Below are 21,687 nucleotides of genomic sequence, written 5' to 3' on the forward strand. Positions count from 1 at the left end.
TTTTGTGGCTGGAGCACATGAGTACTACCAGACCTTCGCAAATTGAACTTCTTTTTTCATTAAGGTTTTGTAAGATCTAGAAAATAGAGTAAACTGACAATCTCTCCCATAAACTTTCACCTAACTTTTTATTTACTCCCTAAACTTTTAAATTGAAAAATCAAGGACTTAAACTAATTTTTTGGCCCATTTCCCCTTTGCTGTTGGTCTTTCATTCCTTCCATTCATATTTTTGTTAAATGAATGCACAATATATGAGGGTAGTTATGTGAAATCCCGTTCCTGGATTTCATTGTTATAATCTATGTATTTGTATTATTGAGATTTTATATTATTGCTCGAGAATTTATTTTAATTTGTTCAAATTTAGATTTTAACTAAACTAGTTACAAAGTTTGAAGTTTGAAAATTAATTGTTTAAAATCCGTAGACCTTTGGAGGTCACAATTTATATTTTCGAATAGATCTTGAAACCACGAACGTATAGGCGGAAGTCGTTTGTGAGTCCGAATTATAGCGGTATAGTTACGGACATTTGAAGTTATCTTACTAAATTATAGATTTTAAATCGATTAAACTTCCACAAGGAAGAAGCCTAATCAAATTTAAGCAAAAATAAGAGGACCAATCAGCTAGAAGGAGAAGGACCAATCAAATAAAAAGGGGGAAGGTTTCTAAAAGAAAAAAAAAAGGAAAAGGGGCTGCTGCTAACCCGTTTTGGGGGTGAATTGAACCTGTTAACCCACTTGTATCTCCTTCGTCCGAGCTCCATTTTGGGTGATTTTGATGTCCATGGCAAGCTCTTGACAAGCCCTACATCTCTGTAGTGTTAGATTTCCCATTTTCTTTTCCATCTTTGCAAATCGAAGCCACAAAGCCCACGAGTTTTTCGACTGTTTTATCATTTTTTCGGTGATTCCGGCAACCCTTTCCTTCGAGTGAGGTATGAAACTTCATCTACTCTTCATAATCTTCAAGTTGGTATGCTTAGTTTGTGTTTTCGTTTTCATTTTAGAATTGGGTATTTAGAACCCTAGAAATTCAGTTTTCTTCGGTGAATTTGGACAATTTCCGTTTAGAATTTATCATTAGCCTAGTTGTGAAAAGTGTTTCCTTTGTTGAGCTCTAGCTACCACGTAAATTTGAGTTCATTTAGTTAATGTTGAAAATTCAGGTTTTCTAAACCCTCCACTTTGGCTACCACCACGTGTGGTGGTGCGGGATTGTCCACGATTATTGTCTAAGTACCAAATACCTTCTAGTGACCCTATGAACCTATGTCTAGCTCAGTTTCCCGAAATTCAATTGTTTGGTGTGGTGATCAAAATGGACCACCACTTGTTTGTGTGATTGACGACAATCTGATTGTTGAATCGTTATACAATTTTGTGAGCACCCTAGTTATCAGTTGTTGGACCTTTGAGAACTTACGAATCGGAAATCTGATGTGTGGATCTTCCAGATTGAATAACCTTAGATTGTTGACCTTAATGGACCTACCTTATCGACAATTAACGTTCTAGTCAACAGACTCTACTCTAGAGTGTTGTTTGTCTCTAGTTTGTTGTTGAGGCTTGATGGAGCTTAGTTGGCTCATCATGATGACATGTCGTTCCCAATTGACGTGTGTCTCGTTATATGTATTTGTGGCACCATATTGAGTTATACTTGTTTATTAAATGTGCTTTCTATTGAAGTGTTATTTTTATTTATGGCCATCGATCTATTTTTATTAAGTATGATTTGACTTGTGCATTGGAAATATGGTTTGTATTGTATGATTGGATTGATGTGATGAAATGTGAAGGCTAATAGTGGACCGTTAACCCATTGGCATGGGGTTTGTTGCTTCGAAACATGTTTCACCCCTAATGTCATTATTTCATTTCTTGTTTTGGTGAGTCTTTGTAACTTGAGTAACCTAACTTGATCCATGTCATGTTTCATTGATTGGTGTTATACATTCTACTCTGCGATTCCGTTGAGTGATGATCCGGAATTGTATCCTGTTGTGGATTCCGTTGAGTGATGGTCAGGAATCCCTTCTACTCTGCGATTCTGTTGAGTGATGGTCCGGAATTGTATCCTATTTCGGATTCCGTTGAGTGATGGTCCAAAATCCCCTTTGGTGTCTTGGTTTCGTTGGGTGGTCCAAAATCCCCTTTTTCTAGAGATGTAGTCTTCGGCCGAACTGCGTTCCTCTAACCCTAGTTTTTAATGTATATATGAACGATGGTTTTTGGGAATCTTGTGGTTTGAATTAGAAAAATCGTTGGATGTCTGAGTGACTTCTACGGAGTTTTCAGCGACTTGATTATGATTCCATAAAGTATGATTCTATACTTGATATTTATAGATTGTGATCGTTGGTTTGTTTTTATTGAATGTCACATACTTGTATTATTGTCACTCACTTGAGCCTCGCAGCTTATTTGAGTGCCTGATTTACCAATGTACCATTCCTATAATGTAGGCATTGATTTTACATGTGACAGCTCTAGGTAGATTACGAGAAACCGTTTGATATTTTCGTTCTGTTGAGTGGTTCGGAATCCTTGCTCTTGTTCATTTCCGTAAGGTTATCTTAGAATCCTAAATTCGAGTGGATGAGAATTACCCACAATTGATATTGTGAATATAAATTAGAATTACCATGTTTATTACTCATAATCCAAGTGGGGAATTATATAGAGTTCCTTGGTTAAATTCGTGAAATGTTTTATTATCGCATTGTTTGATTAATGTAATTAAATGCTAAGATTGTGCATCTTTGATTCATGAATTGATTAATTGATGGGATTGTGGAATGACGTTGGATATGAGTGTTGTTATTATGATTATTTTAGTTGATTAATGTTTCTAGTGAATAATATTGTGCATTGTTAATTCTTTAATATGTTACACAGTATGAATTGTGATTTTATGTGGGAAACGTGATTGATTTATGTGATGGATGAAGTGGAAATGTTATTCGTCATGTGGGATTATTATGTTGGATATCATTGTTATTGTTATGATTAGACTTGTTCATAAATATGGCGAGAGAATATGATTGTGCTTCGTCGTTTGTTCTTTGAAATATTGCATGATATTCATTGTGGTATTTTGTTGGGAGATAACGACTTATGTGATGAATGTTCGAGTGTAGTGAAGTAATGAACTACGAATGACTTGATTCCTATTTAGGGTACATAGGCAGTCTAACGAGAATGTTAGATGCAGCCATAAAGTCTACGAAGAATTATTGCGCAGTTGGATCTTAAGTTATGTTTTGTCATATCCCAGTGGCAGGGTATGTTTGAGATACGGATATTTAGTGACGTCACGTGTCGATCTTGGACTTATGTTGGGATCAGGGCGTGACAATTTGGTCGCTTCGTTCTTTTAAATAATTGACAACCCTAGATTTCTAAAATGTCAACTTGTGCAAATCTGTGTGATTCTATAGCTTTTGTGTCTGAAGGTCTAGCGAAGTGTCGTTTTTGTCCTCAAATGAAAGTCACGTGGTGTGCACGTGATAAAAGTTAATGTTAATTTGGATGGAATCTATGTAAAACTAACGGTAGGGGAAATCAGCCAAAAAAATTAGTTGAAGTCCTTGATTTTCCAATTTAAAAGTTTAGGGGGGTAAATCATAAGTTAGCTGAAAATTCAAGAGGAAATCGGCAGTTTACTCCTCAAAAATATTAAAATGCATACTCTTGAGATAAAATGGTGTAAAAGTTTGTAAATATTTAGTGTTCATTGTTGATCATGTATTACTTTAGAGTTGCTTGTACATTTTTTTTTCTTTTTATTATGTATTGCATACTTCAAAAGTTGAAACTACCATCTGATGACACTCAACGAACTTTCTTTCAAGTTATTTACTTTTTTTGTCACTTAATATTAAAGTCTAGTGATACTTTTTTCCATTTATACGTAAAATGTCTTAAGTTAGATTCTTGCCAAAATCGAATTCAAACTAAATTAATATAGTTAGCTCATCGTGAGGTTTTACCACTCATCCACCTCTTAATATAGATAATATCAAATGTATTAAAAAAAGTTATATACCTTCCTTAAGCTCTCTAAAGTTCTCTCTTTTTTTTTTTTTTTTTTTTTTTTTTTTTTTAAGGATCTTTAAATTTAAACCAATCAAAACCCTTCTCAAATTTTATATATTTTGGAATAAGTAGTCTAGACTTTAGACTTTGCATTGCAGTTTTTGTTATGTAATTATGAGGATATAGACTTTGCCTCATAGTTTCTGTCTTATTGTAGTCGAACTAGTCACATCTTCTGTTGGATTTTAAAATGAGTATTGACTATTTTAATTATTCTTCTCATTTTTTGACTTCATTATATGTCAAGTTTGTAGGTGCAAATTTTGTAAACGACTGATTTGACAAAATTTTACTTACAAGAGAACAAACACTATTAGTTTAATTGATGAAAACCTCAAAAAAAAAATTGGGAAGGTGTGCACCAAAGTGTATACAATGCCTAAGTAAGAAAAGTTGCAAAGAGAAAAGAGAACTTAAAAGACTTCTGAGTAGTAAGTGGCTATTATGGTTTTTTCTGTTTAACCTGACTATTTATAGAGATTTGAACCCTCGTAGGTAATTGAGTGGGGACGTTGTAAACCATACTAGGCAATCTTTGATAGTGCATGTGAGTCTTCGTAGTCATGCCAACTAGTAATCCTAAAGATCCCTGTTGTAGGGCGCTTATTGTAATATCCTGAAAATTTAAATATATGAATATGTGGAGAAAAATCGAAAATAAATCAATTTATGGTTATGAAGAATTGAATTGAGAACTTTTAAAGTTTTGTTTCCAGAAATTATTGTAATTTACGTCGTAAAATTTATCAAAAAATGAAATGATGAAAATGCCCTAGTTGGCTAAATTAAATTATACGAGGATATATTTTATCCTCATATATTTTATCGTATTTCTTGACATAATTGAATAGAGAACGACCCTACGAGTGTGTAGGCGAAAACCAATCGCCAAACGGAGTTATAATAAATGAAATAGAAACGAACGAAGATAGGGGTAAAATGGTCATTTTGCCGTGAATTTGGAATGCTTCAGATTTGCTGGAGTTTGGTTTGGCTGTGGTTTAAGGAGGAAGAAGGGGAACCAACCAGAGAAAAGAAGAAAAAAAAATATAGAAAAGGGAAGAAGGAAGAGAAAGTGGGGCTGCCCAATCAGGGAGAAAGAGAAGAGAGAGACCCAATGAGAAACAAGAGAAGGGAGAGAAGGGAAAGAGGTGTGGGACACTGGATCCCTTCGACCCGTTCCCTTTTCGTGATGGAAACAAGGGTTTCTGATGTACTTTCTGCCAAATTGGTGCGAATTGCACCGAATTATCACTTGGAAACAAATCCCTGACCTTCCTTCTTCCATTTTCACCCAAATTTTATTGGATTTGAGCTTGAATTTGGGTAGAAAGGAACTCGTGGGTTTCTGAGGGTGCCACGGCGAAATCCGGCGATCGTGAAAGTAATGTCGACCACCACCACCGTCAAACCACTTCTCCTGAGGCTAGAAATAAATCCCAAATAGTTTTAGGGGGCGGTGGTGTTGCGGATTGGTCGAATTGAAGAACACCTAAATTCTAGGGTTCCAACGGTTCGTGGCAAATTTCAGGTGTTTTTCGGCCGAATTGGACTTCGGCCCAAGTATAAAAGTTGTTCCTCTTGACTTGCTCTACATTCTTGTAAAATTTGGGAATATTTAAAAATAATGAAATTTTTCGACAAGTTGGGGTGGCCGATCGCCACCCGCGGCGGCGCGTGCGGCGGTGCGTGGCGAGTGAGCTGATGCCCTTTTTTTAACCTAATTTCGATTTTCTGAATCCATATTTGATATGATATTTGATATGTTTTTGGTGTGTTTCCCTTGCTTGAACCTAGTTAGTGATTGTTAGTCACTTGAATGTTTTTCGGAATGAGATAGAAAATGAAATGGTGAACTATGAAGGGCTTGATCCCACTCAAGGGTATGTAGGCAGTCTAATAGGGGTTAGATGTAGCCCTAAATAATTGACAATTAATCTTTTGTTGAGAAGTTAACAGAAGAAATTTGGGGATTAAATTGATAATTTAATCATATGTTTTGATAATTAAAATATGGATATAGTTTTATGAGGAATTAAGGAATTGAAGTCAAGAATTGTGGTTCATGGTAGTAAATTAAGCAAGAGTTTAAATTAAGCCTATCATCGAAATTATTTCCCGAAAATAAATATTTCGGGGCAGGGCGTTACACTTAGCGTATTGGACACCCAAGGAGAGACTCTGAAGGGTTGGCTTCCTGCCACCATTGGGTTGGGTATGGCCCGATGGCAGGACATAATATGGGCTTGAAGCACCTGTGATATGGTGGTGGCCTAAAAGCCTATTACCCATAGAGTAGACTAATGTCACATTCCCTTGAGGTAAGATGTGTATGCTCAAGATGTTAAGACCGTCATAGTGAGTATATAGTCCACGTGGTAAAACCGTCATAGGGAGTATATAGTCCATGTGTCCTATTAGATGTGATTAATTTATGTTTCTATAAATACCCCACATATGCTTGAGTTTAAGTGGGAAACAAAAGGAGATGTAGTTCCTATTTGTATAGAACTTTTTTTCCAAGACAAGGTAGGTCTTCAAGTCTTTGTAGAATTTTTTTTATTTATTTTTTATTTTTTTGTCTTTCTTTAAGGATTTATTTTAAATAAGAGATAACCCTGGCTTGAATTCTCACAAATTCCTTACTTTAAAATTCACGCTTTGCATAGAGAATTCATAGAGAAAATTTCAAGTAAGAAAATTTTCCCCCTTCGTCTTCCCTTCCTTGATGATGTTGCTACAACTTAACTAGGCCAACATGCTTGGTCTATTGGTGCTTGCTATGCGTGCTGAAGTGCGTGGGTGAAGCTGGATAACTATGGAGTTGGGCTGTGACTTGAATGCGAGTCATTGTGCAATTGGACCACCAACTGGGTAGGTTCGGCTACATAATTTTTTTTTTCGAGTTTCACTGTTCTTCCTAATTCAATCCAACATCAATCCATCTCCAGCATTACTATCAACAAAAGCCATATTGGATTAAATTAAGGTCTTGCGAGCAATTTTTGAAATTTCTTCGTTTCTTTGGTAGGTAAAGCAAGATGTTGTCTTCAAAGAAATCATGGAAATCATACTTCACAAAAGATGCGTGACATCAAGTTAGATAGATTGATGGACAGTTTCCACTTCAATAGTTTTTCATATTCTAGTCGATGTAACTATGTTTGAGTTTTCAACACATTACTTCTTAATGTTAGCTTTTGTATAGAATAGATTCCGGTCAAGCAGAAAAAGCCCTATGTTATTTGTAAGCTAGCACACCCCTTTCTCTTTCCAAGTCAAGTTTCTCGCTTGTTAGTCTCACCTCTACCTTTATTTATGGGATATTTGAAGAATCACATGTTTGGAAGTTAATCAAACCCCAACTCTCTCATTTCACACCCTTATTAATAGTGCTAGGGTTATTAATAAACCTTGCGCAAATGTCGTCTTCTTCGACAAACTATCACCTAGGGCAGTATAGAACCTTGATTGAACCTGAAGCAGCACACCACATTGTAGACTTTTATGAAATAGGATGTAGGTGGGCGGGCATTTCAAAATTTTTATTCAGAAGTTGGCTATATATTTCTAGCGTGCTCGAGGTCAATTGTGACCTGATTTCTATTGCCTTCCACCATTGCTGCCACCATCACCACAAACATTAGCCTAGCCACCATAGGCAACCAACAATTCCATTGTTTGAACCACCATCACTCCCACCACCCCAATATGTTAATTACATCCACAACCTCACACTATCAATGCTACCACCACCAACCTTCACCATTATCGTCGGCGCCACTACCACTCTGCTACCATTACCACTCTCTCCATCACTCCCATCACCATTGTTGTTTCCCTTCCCACATTGCCACCACTCATACCCTACCATCATCGCACTGCCATTGTCATCACTACTACTACTATCACCATCACCATAGGCACCCCAACCATCGTGGCCACCAACACCATCCTTTATGCAACCACAATTTCATCGTCACCATCACCACCAGCTTCAAATTTATATTACAATACATTATTATCAAAATTAAAATTACCATTAGACCTACTCCAACCCTTGAAGTAAAACTCAAATTTTAGATTCTAAACTTACTCCAACTCTTGGGGCAAATATGAGTTTTAACCAAAAACTCATTTATGGGGCAAATTTAGCCTAGGATTCCCCTGGGTTAATGGGGCTAGATCACCATATATGTGTATTTTTTTTTTAGTTTTATATTTATAAATTCATTGAATCCAACAATTAAGATCTAATATAATCAAATCCAACGTTAAAAGAAAAGATCTATTAAATCCAACGGCTAAAGTAATTAAAAAAACTTATTTTATGTGTTTCATATTATTTCATAGTTTTCCACAAGTTTCATAGTGTAGGTTTGGTGATTTTTTAATATTCACCAGAATCTAAATATTTTGAGGTTAGAATGTTCATAAATTAAATTAAGATAATTTGCATAATTTAAAAAAAAAAAATTACTTTAAGAAAAAAAATATCCTAAATTTATTCTTTAATAATTTCAGGTTAAAAATTTAACCTAGAATGACGAGAGGAGAAAAATTATTTTTGGGTTAAAAAAATTTAAGTTTTAACCTAAAGTTGAAGATGGTTTTAGTACTAGACACGTTTCTAATATTTTCTTTCTGAAAAGTAATTTTTGAATTAAACTACCACACAAGTTTTCTATTCATAAAATGCAAAATTCTTTTGTTGTTCTCGTTTTGTATAATAAAATTCATCAAAAATCATTTTTCAAAAACTTTACGAATCGCTTGATACCATGCCAAGTGTCCCATGTTCCTCATCGTACATTGTCCAAGCAATTACTAATTCCCACGTGTCAAGTAACTCACTCACACTAACAATCCCTGTCCAAGTATTTACACCCAAAGTACCTCCTTTTCTTTCGCATATATATGCCCACAAATCCCTCAGCCTTAACCCGCAAGGTCGCAATTCTATCTCCACCTTTCTTTAATTAGGGTTTTGTTTTGGTCTTCGTCTTCTCACTCTCTGTTTCTAGGGTTTTGTTCGATTCGCAATTACGCAATCTAGGGTTTTCGCTGCAATTATCTCTCTATAAATAGTATGCATTGAAATATTTCATCTTTCGGTTCGGATCCTATTAGAATTCTGATTCCTTCTATTCTGCAACTGTGATCGTGGAGTTAGGTTTTCTGAATCGTTCCCTGTTTAATTCTTGAAAAGGGGTCTTTTTTTTGGGTTTGATTTGGGGAATTTGTGGAGTTTTGGAGAATTTGATTGGGGAAACCATGCCTCCGAGGACGGTGAAGAGAGGTGGGGCGGCGGGAGCGAAGAGGACGACGAGAGTCACCAGGGGGACGCACAAGGCCCAGAACCAGGTCCAGCCTGAGGCTCCAGATGAGTTGGTGAAGGCCGAGGATGCGGTGCCGATGGTGGAATCTAAAGAGGATCTCAATGTTGAAGAGATTAAGGAGAAGCCAATTGCGGCAGACAAGCTGGTGGCTGTCGAGGAGAAGCCAGTTGTTGATGAAAAGGCACTCGTTATTGATCAGTCAGGGCCTTCAGAGATGGAAGTTGAAGCGAAAGCAGAGCAGAACGGATTAAAAAGTAAGTTTTGTTTTCCGAATTATGTAATTTTGTTGGGGCTTGATTGAATTAAGTAATTTGCTCTTGATTTTCCACCGCTCTATGTTTTTGCATGATTTTATATATGTTTTAAGGGACTGTGGTAATAATGCTTAATCTTTTGTCTATAGTGTGGCTTTTGTTGTGGTAAAAGGGGTATATTTAATTTTCTGTTATGTGGGATGTTGTATAGAGCTTAGGGAAACAATAAAACCAACTAAGGGAAATAATTTAGAAAGATTCCGAAGAATAAATGTCTACACAGAAATCCATTGAGGAATACGTTTTTGTAAATCTGGTAATGCTTGCTCTTCCATGCACTTTGGTGGCTTTTAATAGAAGTAGCCAACTTTTTCTTTCAAGAGCAATTAGTTCTTGAGTGGAGCTTAGAAGTCGGTATGAGCGTGGTGGATTGTTAACTTAGTTCTTGCTCGGTTATGTGTCAAAAAGTTGGTTAATATATGGATCAAGGATGACAGTATAAACAGTGTAAACATGGATCATACACTTTCCTCTTTGTTTTTAGCTCAGACTGGTTTATGCGAAGAGCATAGAAGGGAAGTTTAAACCTTCTAAGTGGGATCATACTGTTGTGACTGAGTTTTGGATCAATTTTGTGTTTAGACATTGTTTCATATGGAAGCATTAAGTATAGAATGACACTTCAGGCATTGTAAAAGTAGATCATGCCTTTTTTTGGGGATCCGTTATGCATTAATATAATCATGGTATTCTTTGTACTTGTGTTTATCTGAGATGGACAAGGACCGTCTTAATTAAATTGTGAACTCTGCTTGATCATAATGTAGAACTTGAGTCTCTTTTAACTTAAGGTATTGTCAACCTTAATTTATCGCAGAACAAGATAAGGTTAAGGAGTCTATAGATGATTATGAAAAAGATGAACAATTAGAGCTGGAGGATAATGAAGCTGAGTATGAACCTGAAGAAGATGGTGGGGTTGATTATGATGAGAAGGAAATGGAACAAGAGGATATCCAGGAGCTCGGGGATGAAGGAGATGAAGAACCTGAGGAGATTGTAGGTGAAGAAGAAGGTGATATGGCTGAGGAAGAGTTGGAAGATGCCCACGAAGAACTTGAGGGTGAAGAGTTTGAGGAGCATGCTAGCGAGGAGCATGAGCATGAGCATGCAGAGATGGTTGACGAGGAAGAGGAGCACCATGAAGTTGTAAAGGAGAGACGGAAGCGCAAGGAGTTCGAAGTATTTGTTGGTGGTCTAGACAAGGATGCAAGTGAGGCTGATCTTAGGAAAGCTTTTGCTGGTGTTGGTGAAGTTACTGAGGTCAGGCTGATGATGAACCCTCAGACTAAGAAGAACAAGGGATTTGCGTTCTTGCGTTTTGCAACTGTGGAACAAGCAAGGCGAGCAGTTGCAGAGCTTAAACATCCAGTGGTAATCTTTGATCCTTTTGTAGTTCGAGCGGAAACTGGTTTCTTCACATATTAAATTCTATTCTCTGAATGATTGCAATTCCAGATTAATGGAAAACAGTGTGGTGTTACTCCAAGTCAAGACAGTGATACTCTTTTTCTGGGTAACATATGCAAGACATGGACAAAGGATGCTGTAAGTATATTGGCTTACATCATTTCAAAATTCTCTTGACTTATCAGGAGATGATTAAAAATTTCTGACTTCTTTTGATGGCTGTGGTTTCAGTTGAGAGAGAAGTTGAAACATTATGGAGTAGATAATGTTGAGGGTCTGACATTGGTCGAAGATACTAACTATGAGGGAATGAATCGAGGCTTTGCTTTTTTGGAATTTTCTTCTCGTTCAGATGCCATGGATGCTTTTAAGCGACTTCAAAAAAGAGATATTGTGTTTGGAGTTGATAGGCCTGCAAAAGTTTCTTTTGCAGATTCCTTCATTGATCCTGGTGATGAAATCATGGCACAGGTAACGTATATTTTCTGCTGTGTTATAGGAACAATAGGATTCCTGGATGGGTTATCTTTCTCATGATATTTTCTTGTGTTTTGGTGAATGAACGTATACAAAGGTCCTTGTAACATCTATTTTTCCCATGAGTGTATGGAGTCCTGGATAAATTCCCTGTTGTGCTCATTTTTTATGTTATGGGAGATGAGTTACAATATGCCCATTGATGTTCTCTTGTACAAGTAATTTTCTAGTTTGTTGACAAATTAGCATAGCATCTATAACATGTTGAATTAGAATATTAGATTCTTTGGAGTTGTTTTTTTTCAGGTAACATTATCTTAATTTTGTGTTACTTGTTTTTTAAAATCTTGTTAATGTTTTCTCCTCAATTGACTATGATAAAGTTAGTTATGTATGGGAAAGCAGTTGTGATTGTGTTTCTTTGATAAAGTGTTTTATGCAATTTAGAGGAGTTTAGGTGATTGTTGGAGCTGCTGACCAAATATCTTGACATGCAGGTCAAAACTGTGTTTGTTGATGGCCTACCTGCTTCATGGGATGAGGACCATGTCCAAGATCTTCTTAAGGAATATGGGAATGTTGAAAAGATTGAGCTTGCGCGGAACATGCCCTCTGCTAAGAGGAGAGATTTTGGTTTTGTTACATTCGACACTCATGAGGCTGCAGTTACTTGTGCTAAAAGCATTAACAATGCAGAGTTAGGTGAAGGAGACAACAAGGTGTGTTGGCTGATAACAGTTATTTCAATTTTAGACATTACTGATGAAAGTATTTTATGTATTGGAATTTGTTGGACATGAATTTATGAATAATCATTGTCACTTTTAGGCGAAAGTCAGGGCGAGGTTATCAAGACCGCTCCAGAGGGGTAAAGGAAAACATGTTGGACGCGGAGATTATCGTTCTTCTAGGGGGGTTGGACGAGTTGTTAGAGGTTCATGGGGTCACTCAACACCACGCCCTCTCCCTCCTATGCGTAGTGGGTTAAGGGGAGTTGGAAGTCGAATCCCACCAGCCAGTGTAAAGAGGCCTGTTGCGCTAAGAGATAGACACCATGTGATGTCATCTTATCCACCAAGAGGCAGGCCTTTGCCTCCTCCATCTAGGTCCTATGACAGGAGGCCACCTGGTATGCAATATTTTAATTTACAACGGCTAATGGGTTGTGTGACAACTTTTTTCTTGTGCAAAATAATATTCCTCTACTTTTTTTAACAGTTCCTGCGTACCCAAAAAGTAGCTTCAGGAGGGAATATAGCAGGCATGAGGACCTTCCTCCTCCAAGGAGTAGAGCAGCCCCTGATTATGGATCAAGGGCTGTTCCAGAAAGACGCCAATCGTACAGAGATGACTACGCTCAGCGTGGTCCTGCCTACTCTGATCCACCAAGAAGTACATCTCGTACAACAGGAAGGAGAGCTTATGTTGATGAAGGTTACGGACAGCGGTATGAAAGGCATCCTCCCCCTCCTCCTCCAAGTTACCGTGAAGGTCGTGCTCGTGATTATGACACTATTTCTGGTTCAAAACGTGCCTACTCTGCACTGGTTAGTGTTAATGACGACATTTTCTATAGCTGGAAATGCAATTTACTTGGTTTTCTCTGGTAGGATATGAAATAGGGCTTAAATTCTTCTTCCATGTGTTCTAGGATGATGTTCCTCCCCGTTATACTGATGCGGGCATCCGCCAATCCAGGGCGCGGTTAGACTATGAGTATGAAAGTGGTTCGTCTCAATATGGTGATGGCTATAGTGACAGGTTTGTTCCTTGAATTGTAACATTAACTTTTGATTATCTTGTGTGGATGCAGCAACTTACCTTTTGCTGTGTGTGATAGACTTGGGAGATCTAGTATGGGATATGGAAGCAGCAGAACAAGTCAGGATTCTCATGGACTATACAGCAGTCGTCAGGGCATGGGCTATGGAGGAGGTGCGATTGTAATTTCCGGTTATCTGATAGATAGTATTTTTATTGTTGAAACCATAGAATTAAAGGTCTTAAGGTTTTAATTTCTTTTTCAGGTTCTTATGGTGGCAGTGATGTTGGTGGAATGTACTCATCCAGCTATGGTGGTGATTATATATCTCGTGGCAGTGATGTATGCACCTAATCTGATTGGGTTAAATGAAAATAATAGGTGTTCTATTTAGCTGTCTCATTTATCATTATATCTTGATTCTCTATTGTAGGTTGGAGGTAGCTCTTACTCATCAATGTACTCTGGCCGTGGTGCGGGTGGAAGCAGTTATATGGGTTCAGGTGGTTCTGGTTCATACTATTGAGGTAATTCAGATTGTTGTGTTTTTCACGTTTTGTTAAGTTTCAAGTGTGCGTAATTATGAGAGCGATGCGTGTGTCATTATTACTATTTTCCGGCTGGAGATTTATTCTCTTCCGAGGGCACGACATCTCTTCTTTGGCTCTAAGAGGTCATTGGTGAAAACAGAGCAATATATGGTTACAAGTGAATTTGTCTATGGAACAGATCTGACATGATGAAGAGGATGCTGTAGGATGTGGACTGTATGAAGCTTTTCCATTATGATGCCTAGAGTTATGGACACAGAATTTCCCTAAGAACCTATGTATGTGCCAAGGAGCCGCCCTCTTAGATTTCCAGAGATTGGATATTGTGCCGGGCTGTAGTTATTTTGCTGCAAGGAAAGCTCAAGATATTCGGAGATGCAAGTGTTTAGTTTATGACGTGTCTTCTACTTCATCTACTAGAAGAACTCCACCTGACGGAAAATTTGGAGTCCTGCTGCATCTTTTGTTCGTATGAATAGATAAGACTATAACAAGAGAAGAGGATTTTCTTAATGTGATTATAAGGTATTTTGGATATTTTTAATGCTGAATCCTTTGGAAAGGTTTGAATAATAAAAGCCTTTTTGGCCGTTTTAGATTGCTTAATCAATTCAGTTCCATATCATTGAGTGGGTTATTACGGAACTGAAGGCTATAAGGAAAGATTCAGCTTGCTTGGAATTGTACGAGATTGTGGTCCAAGAAGGTAGACCTGGAATCTCTTGCCTGGTGTGTACAGTTTTAGTTACCGCGTGATTTAAATTTGCATTTTTGACATATATATTGATATTTAAGGAAACATATTGGGAAATTACAAAGAAGAATGAGTAGGACTCTAGTTCATATTACCAGATATTCCTTCCTTCATTAGGAGCATTGGCGTAAGAGTAAAATTATCTTACATTGCTTGCTAATATCTCGATTAAAGTATCATTCTTAAGTTCCTTGCAAACCTCTACCAAGAACTGTGCGAGTCACCTGAGAGAAAAAGTAGGACTGAAAAACACTGAAAGAACACTCTTGCTACTGTTATCTGGATTGCAGAAAGTCGGTATTTGTAAAGAAGGGATGCAATTGGCAAAGTATTCCACTTTGTAGAAGCACGTCTTAATGTGGAAAAGTTGGTTTTATCTTTACGAGCAATCCTTGCAGATTAAAAGCTTCAGGAACTTGGAGGTAACTAGTACCTGAGTCGCGTCCTTGTCCTTGTATTGTTCGTTAGGGCTTGTTATGGTCATGACAGCTTAAATCTTTTCAAATCCTTTTGATCAACTCATTTTGATTGCTTTAGTGTATCCAAGGACTAGTTGCTGGTTGGAAGTTGTTTCACTTGAACGGTTTTACTTTTATATGCTTTTGATACATGCCAGTATATCCTATCGGTGTTCGGATGCAACTGAACGCTGGATTGGATTTGAATAGGTGCCATATTCTTTATGTTATTCGTGTTCAGTAATGGATAGTTATAATAGCATTGTTTTCACTAGTGAAATACGACAAGCTGATTGTGTGGAAAACCTTAATGGGCAATGTATTGTATTTGGTATAAAATTTGCAGGACTATCTCTCTCTCTCTCTCTCTCTCTCTCTCTTGATTGGGATTGTGATTGTTCTAAAGGAAGAATGGTTGGATGTGTTTTTTTTGTACAGGTAAAATAGGAAATTAATGAATGAAACTTAAATACTACGCCTTCTGGTGTGAGTCATCCAGTAAAATGAGAAATTCATTGTCATTGTAAAGCTGAAGGACGTTAAACATACCAGTCGTATATAAACCACGATTTTTGCGCGTCTTGTGTACGCTTATCTAGTTTTATTTCGAAATTTTGTAGTCAAATTTGTAATCGCTTCTGTTTTTGCATTGTCCTCCTGGAAACCTTAACAAACCTTCGATGGCTTAATGTAGAGCAGCAATTAAGATTTGGTCGGGTTTCAGACGTGGGAAAAAGAACTGCTTTAAACAATTGAAATTATTGTTGACGGAGACACTACAGTAAACAGGTTATATTTCTTGGATCTTTTGAAAAAAAAAATAAAAAGAAGTATTTAAGTAATTTAGTTACATTTATGGATGGTTATGAGAATTATAAATTTATTTCAAATTGAATACGAAACAATTAATTTGATGGAAAAATAAAAACTGTGGGAGGTATCTAGGGACAAGTACAAATTCGATGAGCAAGTTTGCTAGGCCATTCGGTAAGGGAATTGGATCCTCTCCTGAGCAGGAGATCAGGATCTTCCTAATCTACTAATATGGGTTTTTGGATTCTGATTTAACGGTTACAATTATTATAATTTTTAAAAGGATCTTCTATTTGTAATTGTTGGATCAAAATCTAACAGTTTGTATTAGTGGGTCAGAGGATCCGGATCTCCTCTCCGGATCCGGATCTCCTCTCCTGATTCCATTTTAAAAGGATCTTCTATTTGGAACCAGGTCAAGGGTGATTCAGTGCTCTTCTACTCCCTCATTTCCCCTCTGTTCTCTCCTCTCTGGTTGGTCACTCTCTTTCTCTTCTTTCTGATTGGGCATCCACCCTTCTCTCTCTCATTTCTCCCTTTTCTCCTCCGATTAGGTAGTAGCCCCCTATTTTCTCTCATTTCTTCCTTCTTTCCTCTGTCCATCCTTCTCATTTCCTTCATTTCTCTCAACTAATATTACAATAATAATATAATAACTATGAGAGATATATATAAAATAATAAATAGTAATTTTTACAAAAGTACTTTTCAGATTTGTAGCTCTTTAAAACCCTATCATAGCTCCATTTTCGATTCAAATTATGCTTACACGATCGTCCTGTCGAGAACTTTGAGAGTACGCTAAAATAGTAACTTGCAAGCGTCACTAAATGACAGTCAACAAAAGTCAAACATCCTCGCCTCTAAGGGCATTTTCGTAAAATCACTCTTTTAAAATTTATAAAATCATGAAATTAGGGATGCGTTGCCACAAAAATTTTAGAATAAATTTATTAATTTGAATACTTTAATTAATAGACAAAATGTTAAATTTTAGTATTAATTTCTCCCTATAATCTTACAAAGATTGATAATTCATCTTACACTTTTCAGATTTTTTTAGTTTTTCACAAAATAAAATGTTTTATTTTATATTTTTAAATAAGAGTACATTTGAAATTGGTACATTTATAAATTTTACATTAAAAGAATGGGTTCATTTTACATATAAAGAGGTGGTACATTTATAAAGTAGAATGGGTACATTATGGATAAATTACGGGTACAAATAAAAAAAAACTAAACTACAAATAAATCTTTTAAAGAAAAGGTCACAAAAAGAAATTAATATATGGGTACAATTTAAAACTAAAAATAAATTTAGTACAAATTTAAAAAAGGGAATTGGTTACAAAAATTAAAAATTAAATATATATGATGCAAAGTATAGCCATAAATATAAATATACCAAATGTAACATTTCTAATACTAAATTAATATATTTTAAAATTTTATTTAATTATTGTAATATGTAAATATTTTATTATTGAAATAATGACATTCATTAAAACGTAAAGACCTAGATCAAAAATTGCAAAGAAATAAGGTTTTAATCAATGAAATAGAAGAAAGAGGGATGAGAACCTGATTTCTTCTATATATATATAGTTCTTTGCAACTATATTAGTGATTAAATAACCAAACAATTTTCTACGGTTGGAAATTCTTTTTTTTTTTTAACTGCAAAAAAAAAATATAAATAAATAAATAAACCTTGTTATAAGTATCCTGCAAAAATCCTATTACAAAAACTGCTTTGATAAATCAATCTATGCGTCTGATAAATCTAGAAAGTGCAGTGGCAGATAAAAGGTTCAACTTCTATTTGATGCAGTTAACGAAGGGCAGGGATTAGCCTTGCCCAGAAAGTCAATGACAGAAAAACTACAATTATTGGGGTATTCAAATCACTACGAAACAGTTACCACATTCTACGGCTTTAGTTGCATTATCCTATAAATGATTATGATGATAATTCACATGTAAATTTAATTAATTAGATAATAACTATATGCATCAAACATATATATCAATAAACAAAGCAGTAAATAAAAAAGGAGTAAGAAATAATCTGGCATGTGATATCAAGAGAGGCGTGTTGTCACTGTCCTAAAGTTGTAGACGCCTCCTTATGTGCTGGTTATAACGGCTATCTACAACTCCAAGATACAACCCTTGGATTTTAGTGTCAGATCCATAAGCACGATTATAGCATACGAGGTGTCAAGTAGTGATTAGTTGCCCATTAATGATGAATATGAGTAGGCGGATTATATGAGATATATGTGAGTACTGTAGTAGGGAAAGAAGGAAAACAATCGAGCGTATTTTAACGTTTTGAGAAGTTTCCTATTTTATAAATCTCCATATAGCATTTGATAAAAATAAAAAATAAAAAATAAATAAAAAAAACATGACTTCTTTAATGCATATGACCCTTCATATTCACTATTTAAAATAATAATAAATAAAGTTTTTAATCTTTAATAAAATAAAATAAATAACCAACAATCCCCCACAAGATTCAGAACTCCATAGAAATGTAGAAGACATAAATATATAGATATGAATGGAAGAAATTTGGGCAACTTGTACACCATGCAATGGGTGTAGGTAGACTTCGGACTTGAACCTGCACTTAATGTTAACAACTTTCATCTGAAGGAACCATAGTGAACTATGTCTTAAACTAACTCCTTTTGACCAGAATACTAAATGTAACACACATGGTATCAATAAAAAACTTGGTGCAGGCTAGTGCTATTTATGGTTGTGTGCTTAATCTTGATTCTCATGAGAGTTAATAGAGAATAGCCCAATACTCACAACCACAACCTCACAATTACTCTCACTTAAGTGACTTCTCCAAGAGTACATGTGACTCGTACCCTACGAGAGATTGCCCGCCACAAAACTCATTAAGGGTTAATACCCTTCCTAACGCCAAATAAAATAGCACTATTGTCCTAGGGATGAACAGAAGAATATCATGGATATCTTCATTATAATATGAGTGCTATAATGAGTCACACAATATGGATTGTTTCTACCACATTGAACTTCCTTCATGGGATCTCCAATCAAAGACGTTGGGTTTCTTCCCTAGGTGACTCCATTACAGGCTTAAGCACATCCCCCTTGACAATTTTGCATTTAGCCTCCGCGATGCGTGCAGATAAATGAATGACAAGTCATTTTATTATGATTAACCTTCACAAGGAATATATAAATATTTTTTTGGTCATATATTTGCTCGTCGGCTCTCGTAAACCTGCATGTTATAACTAACTACACGCTAAAAAACATTTTTGTCATAGTTCGACATATAAGTAGATTAAGGTGAATAATCATTCATGGCCTCACTACAATAAACAAGAGTAAGAGAATCAAACATACCCACACATTAACGTGCTTATTATAAGAAAATTAATCCCATGAAAAATCTCGAATCAATAAGATATCAAAATTAAGAGTCATTATACGCACCTTGAATAAAAGTTCAATATTATTTGTTTGTTCTGGTGAGCAATGACATCAAAAATTAGGAAACTAACTCATACCGTTAAACAAGCCCATACTGTTAAACAACGAAGAGAACATCCAACAATAATATAGATATCCACAGTATGCTTCAACATTAATTGACACACATAACCATTTTATAATTACTTCGAATATGGTGGAACTCAACCCCCACATTGCTATAAATTAAAAAGCCTTTAAAGTTTTGTGTATTAAACCTACAGTAAGACTACATACCTTGAAGAGTAACTTACATGCCTCACTGAAGACAAAATATTAATCAATTCTTGTGGCCTCATTTTCATAATCAAAACTCAACAAAACAAAGCTCAACAAAGCAAGACTTAATTAACATAAAATTCATAATTTGTAACATCCAATGAAGACATGAAAAAGTAAAACATAGATATACTTTCTAGGCTTTTTTTTCATTTTTATTTTTAAGTATAACCTAACATGATCAACAAGTACATTGTTTTGACCAAATCCGATGGTAGCATGACACCGATTTATATATACACTTTATTTTTTATTTTATCATCAAATGCATTGAAAGGACTAAATACTCAAAAGTTAAAGGCTTTCAAAATCACCAATTCATCTCAAATTACCCCTTCTCTATAGTTCATCTATAATCACTCATAACAAAGGCATGCAATGTCACCAATTCACTACTTTGCAGCATGTTCACTAACAATGGTTGAAAAATAAAATGTTCGCCATACCATGAGAAAGGAAATTGATCTTATGGTAAAGATCTCAAATCGCCATTCCATGAGAAAAGAACTCATAACACTCGAACATAATATATACATTTCCAGCTTATTTTTACGACATACAATATGAAACCCAAACTACCATGTTTTCGTGCAGAATTTCTAGATTCTAATCCATTGTTTAAAATAATCATAACTCAATTATTTCGCAATAGCTGCATAGCACTAACATAATTATCATTACTGCTCAATAAACTTCCATTTAAAAAACACAAGCAGCTTACCAATTAAAGAAACTGTATGCGGGTCCATTCTCAGGAAATGGCCTATATTTTCTTCAAGGTTCAAACACACTTTTCCCAAAAGTAGCGTTGCAAACAAACCTTTCCAGATGCAAATACTGAACACGAATTCCAAACCTTCTGCAGAAATTCAAACGTGCACTATAAGCAGTATTATATATATATATATATATATATATATGGGGGTTAGAATCAAGAGAGAAATTTTTTGACAAATATTTTTACACTTCTTATTAGCTCGTGAATCATTTTACGTCTAATGGTCATAATTAAATGTTAACATGATAGTCAATAAACTAGTAAGTTTATATAATAAATTATATTTCTAAGAAATCTATCAGATTATCAAACAAAATATATTAAACTTGAAAATGAATTTTTAAAATACGAACTCTTAAAATTAAAGCAATAAACAAATAAAATCATCAAGACTTAATAATAAAGTGCCCAAAAACTTATCTATTGATGAGAAAAATCAATAAACTTTCTCGTTTGTATGCTTGGTTTTTGTGAACTACAAACAAGAAGAAAGCCAAGAATAATAAAATATTAAACCTACTTTTTAAAACCGGATGACTACTCGTAGAAAACCTAAACTAACTACTTTCTAGAAGCTAATCAAATAAAAAGACCTATAGACCTATAAACTAGAGATGTGTATGTATGATTGGAATATAAATTATTAAATTTTGATATTTATTAAAGTAAATATTTTTTAATAGTTATTAACTCTTGCTTTTTCTGGAAATAGTTTTATATTTCAAAACATTTACTTATTGGATAGGTTATAACAGTTAAAAATAATAAAATAGTCTAAATTATTAGTATTTTTAGCATTAAACAACTAAAATTCCCTCTGCTGTAGAGTCCACTTGCCCCTGCCTCCGCCTTTAAGGCCTTGTTTGGCAAATCGGATAAAGGATCGGATATGATTAGTTATATGGATCCGGGTGTTTAGCGTTCACTCGTACTAAATAAGTACCGGATTAATTTAACCGGTCGGATAGGATAATACGGTATACACCCGCTTAATAAAATCAACCAAAACGTCCGGATTATTTAGTCGGGGAAGAAGAATATGGGAGAGAAAGGGAGGGAGTTTGGGGGGTGTGTCGGAGAGAGTTGGGGAACAATTATTTGGGATTCTTCTACCGTCGGGGAAG

General features: G+C 35.5%; 1 protein-coding gene across 1 annotated transcript; it reads left to right on the forward strand.

Moving 5' to 3' along the window:
• Positions 1-9,038: 9,038 nt before the first annotated feature.
• LOC103964198 (nucleolin) lies at positions 9,039-14,565 on the forward strand. Its single transcript, XM_009377097.3, has 12 exons — positions 9,039-9,699; positions 10,577-11,133; positions 11,218-11,307; positions 11,401-11,640; positions 12,144-12,365; positions 12,475-12,775; positions 12,865-13,193; positions 13,298-13,407; positions 13,487-13,581; positions 13,674-13,750; positions 13,842-13,935; positions 14,138-14,565. Exons 1-11 carry the CDS (start codon positions 9,381-9,383, stop codon positions 13,932-13,934), a joined length of 2,433 nt encoding a protein of 810 aa, XP_009375372.2. The 5' UTR covers positions 9,039-9,380; the 3' UTR covers position 13,935; positions 14,138-14,565.
• Positions 14,566-21,687: the final 7,122 nt, after the last annotated feature.

This window comes from the organism of the source record quoted next, unplaced genomic scaffold (assembly GCF_019419815.1).
Source record: "Pyrus x bretschneideri cultivar Hongxiangsu unplaced genomic scaffold, Pyrus_bretschneideri_v1 Contig109, whole genome shotgun sequence".
Classification (NCBI taxonomy): Eukaryota; Viridiplantae; Streptophyta; class Magnoliopsida; order Rosales; family Rosaceae; genus Pyrus; species Pyrus x bretschneideri.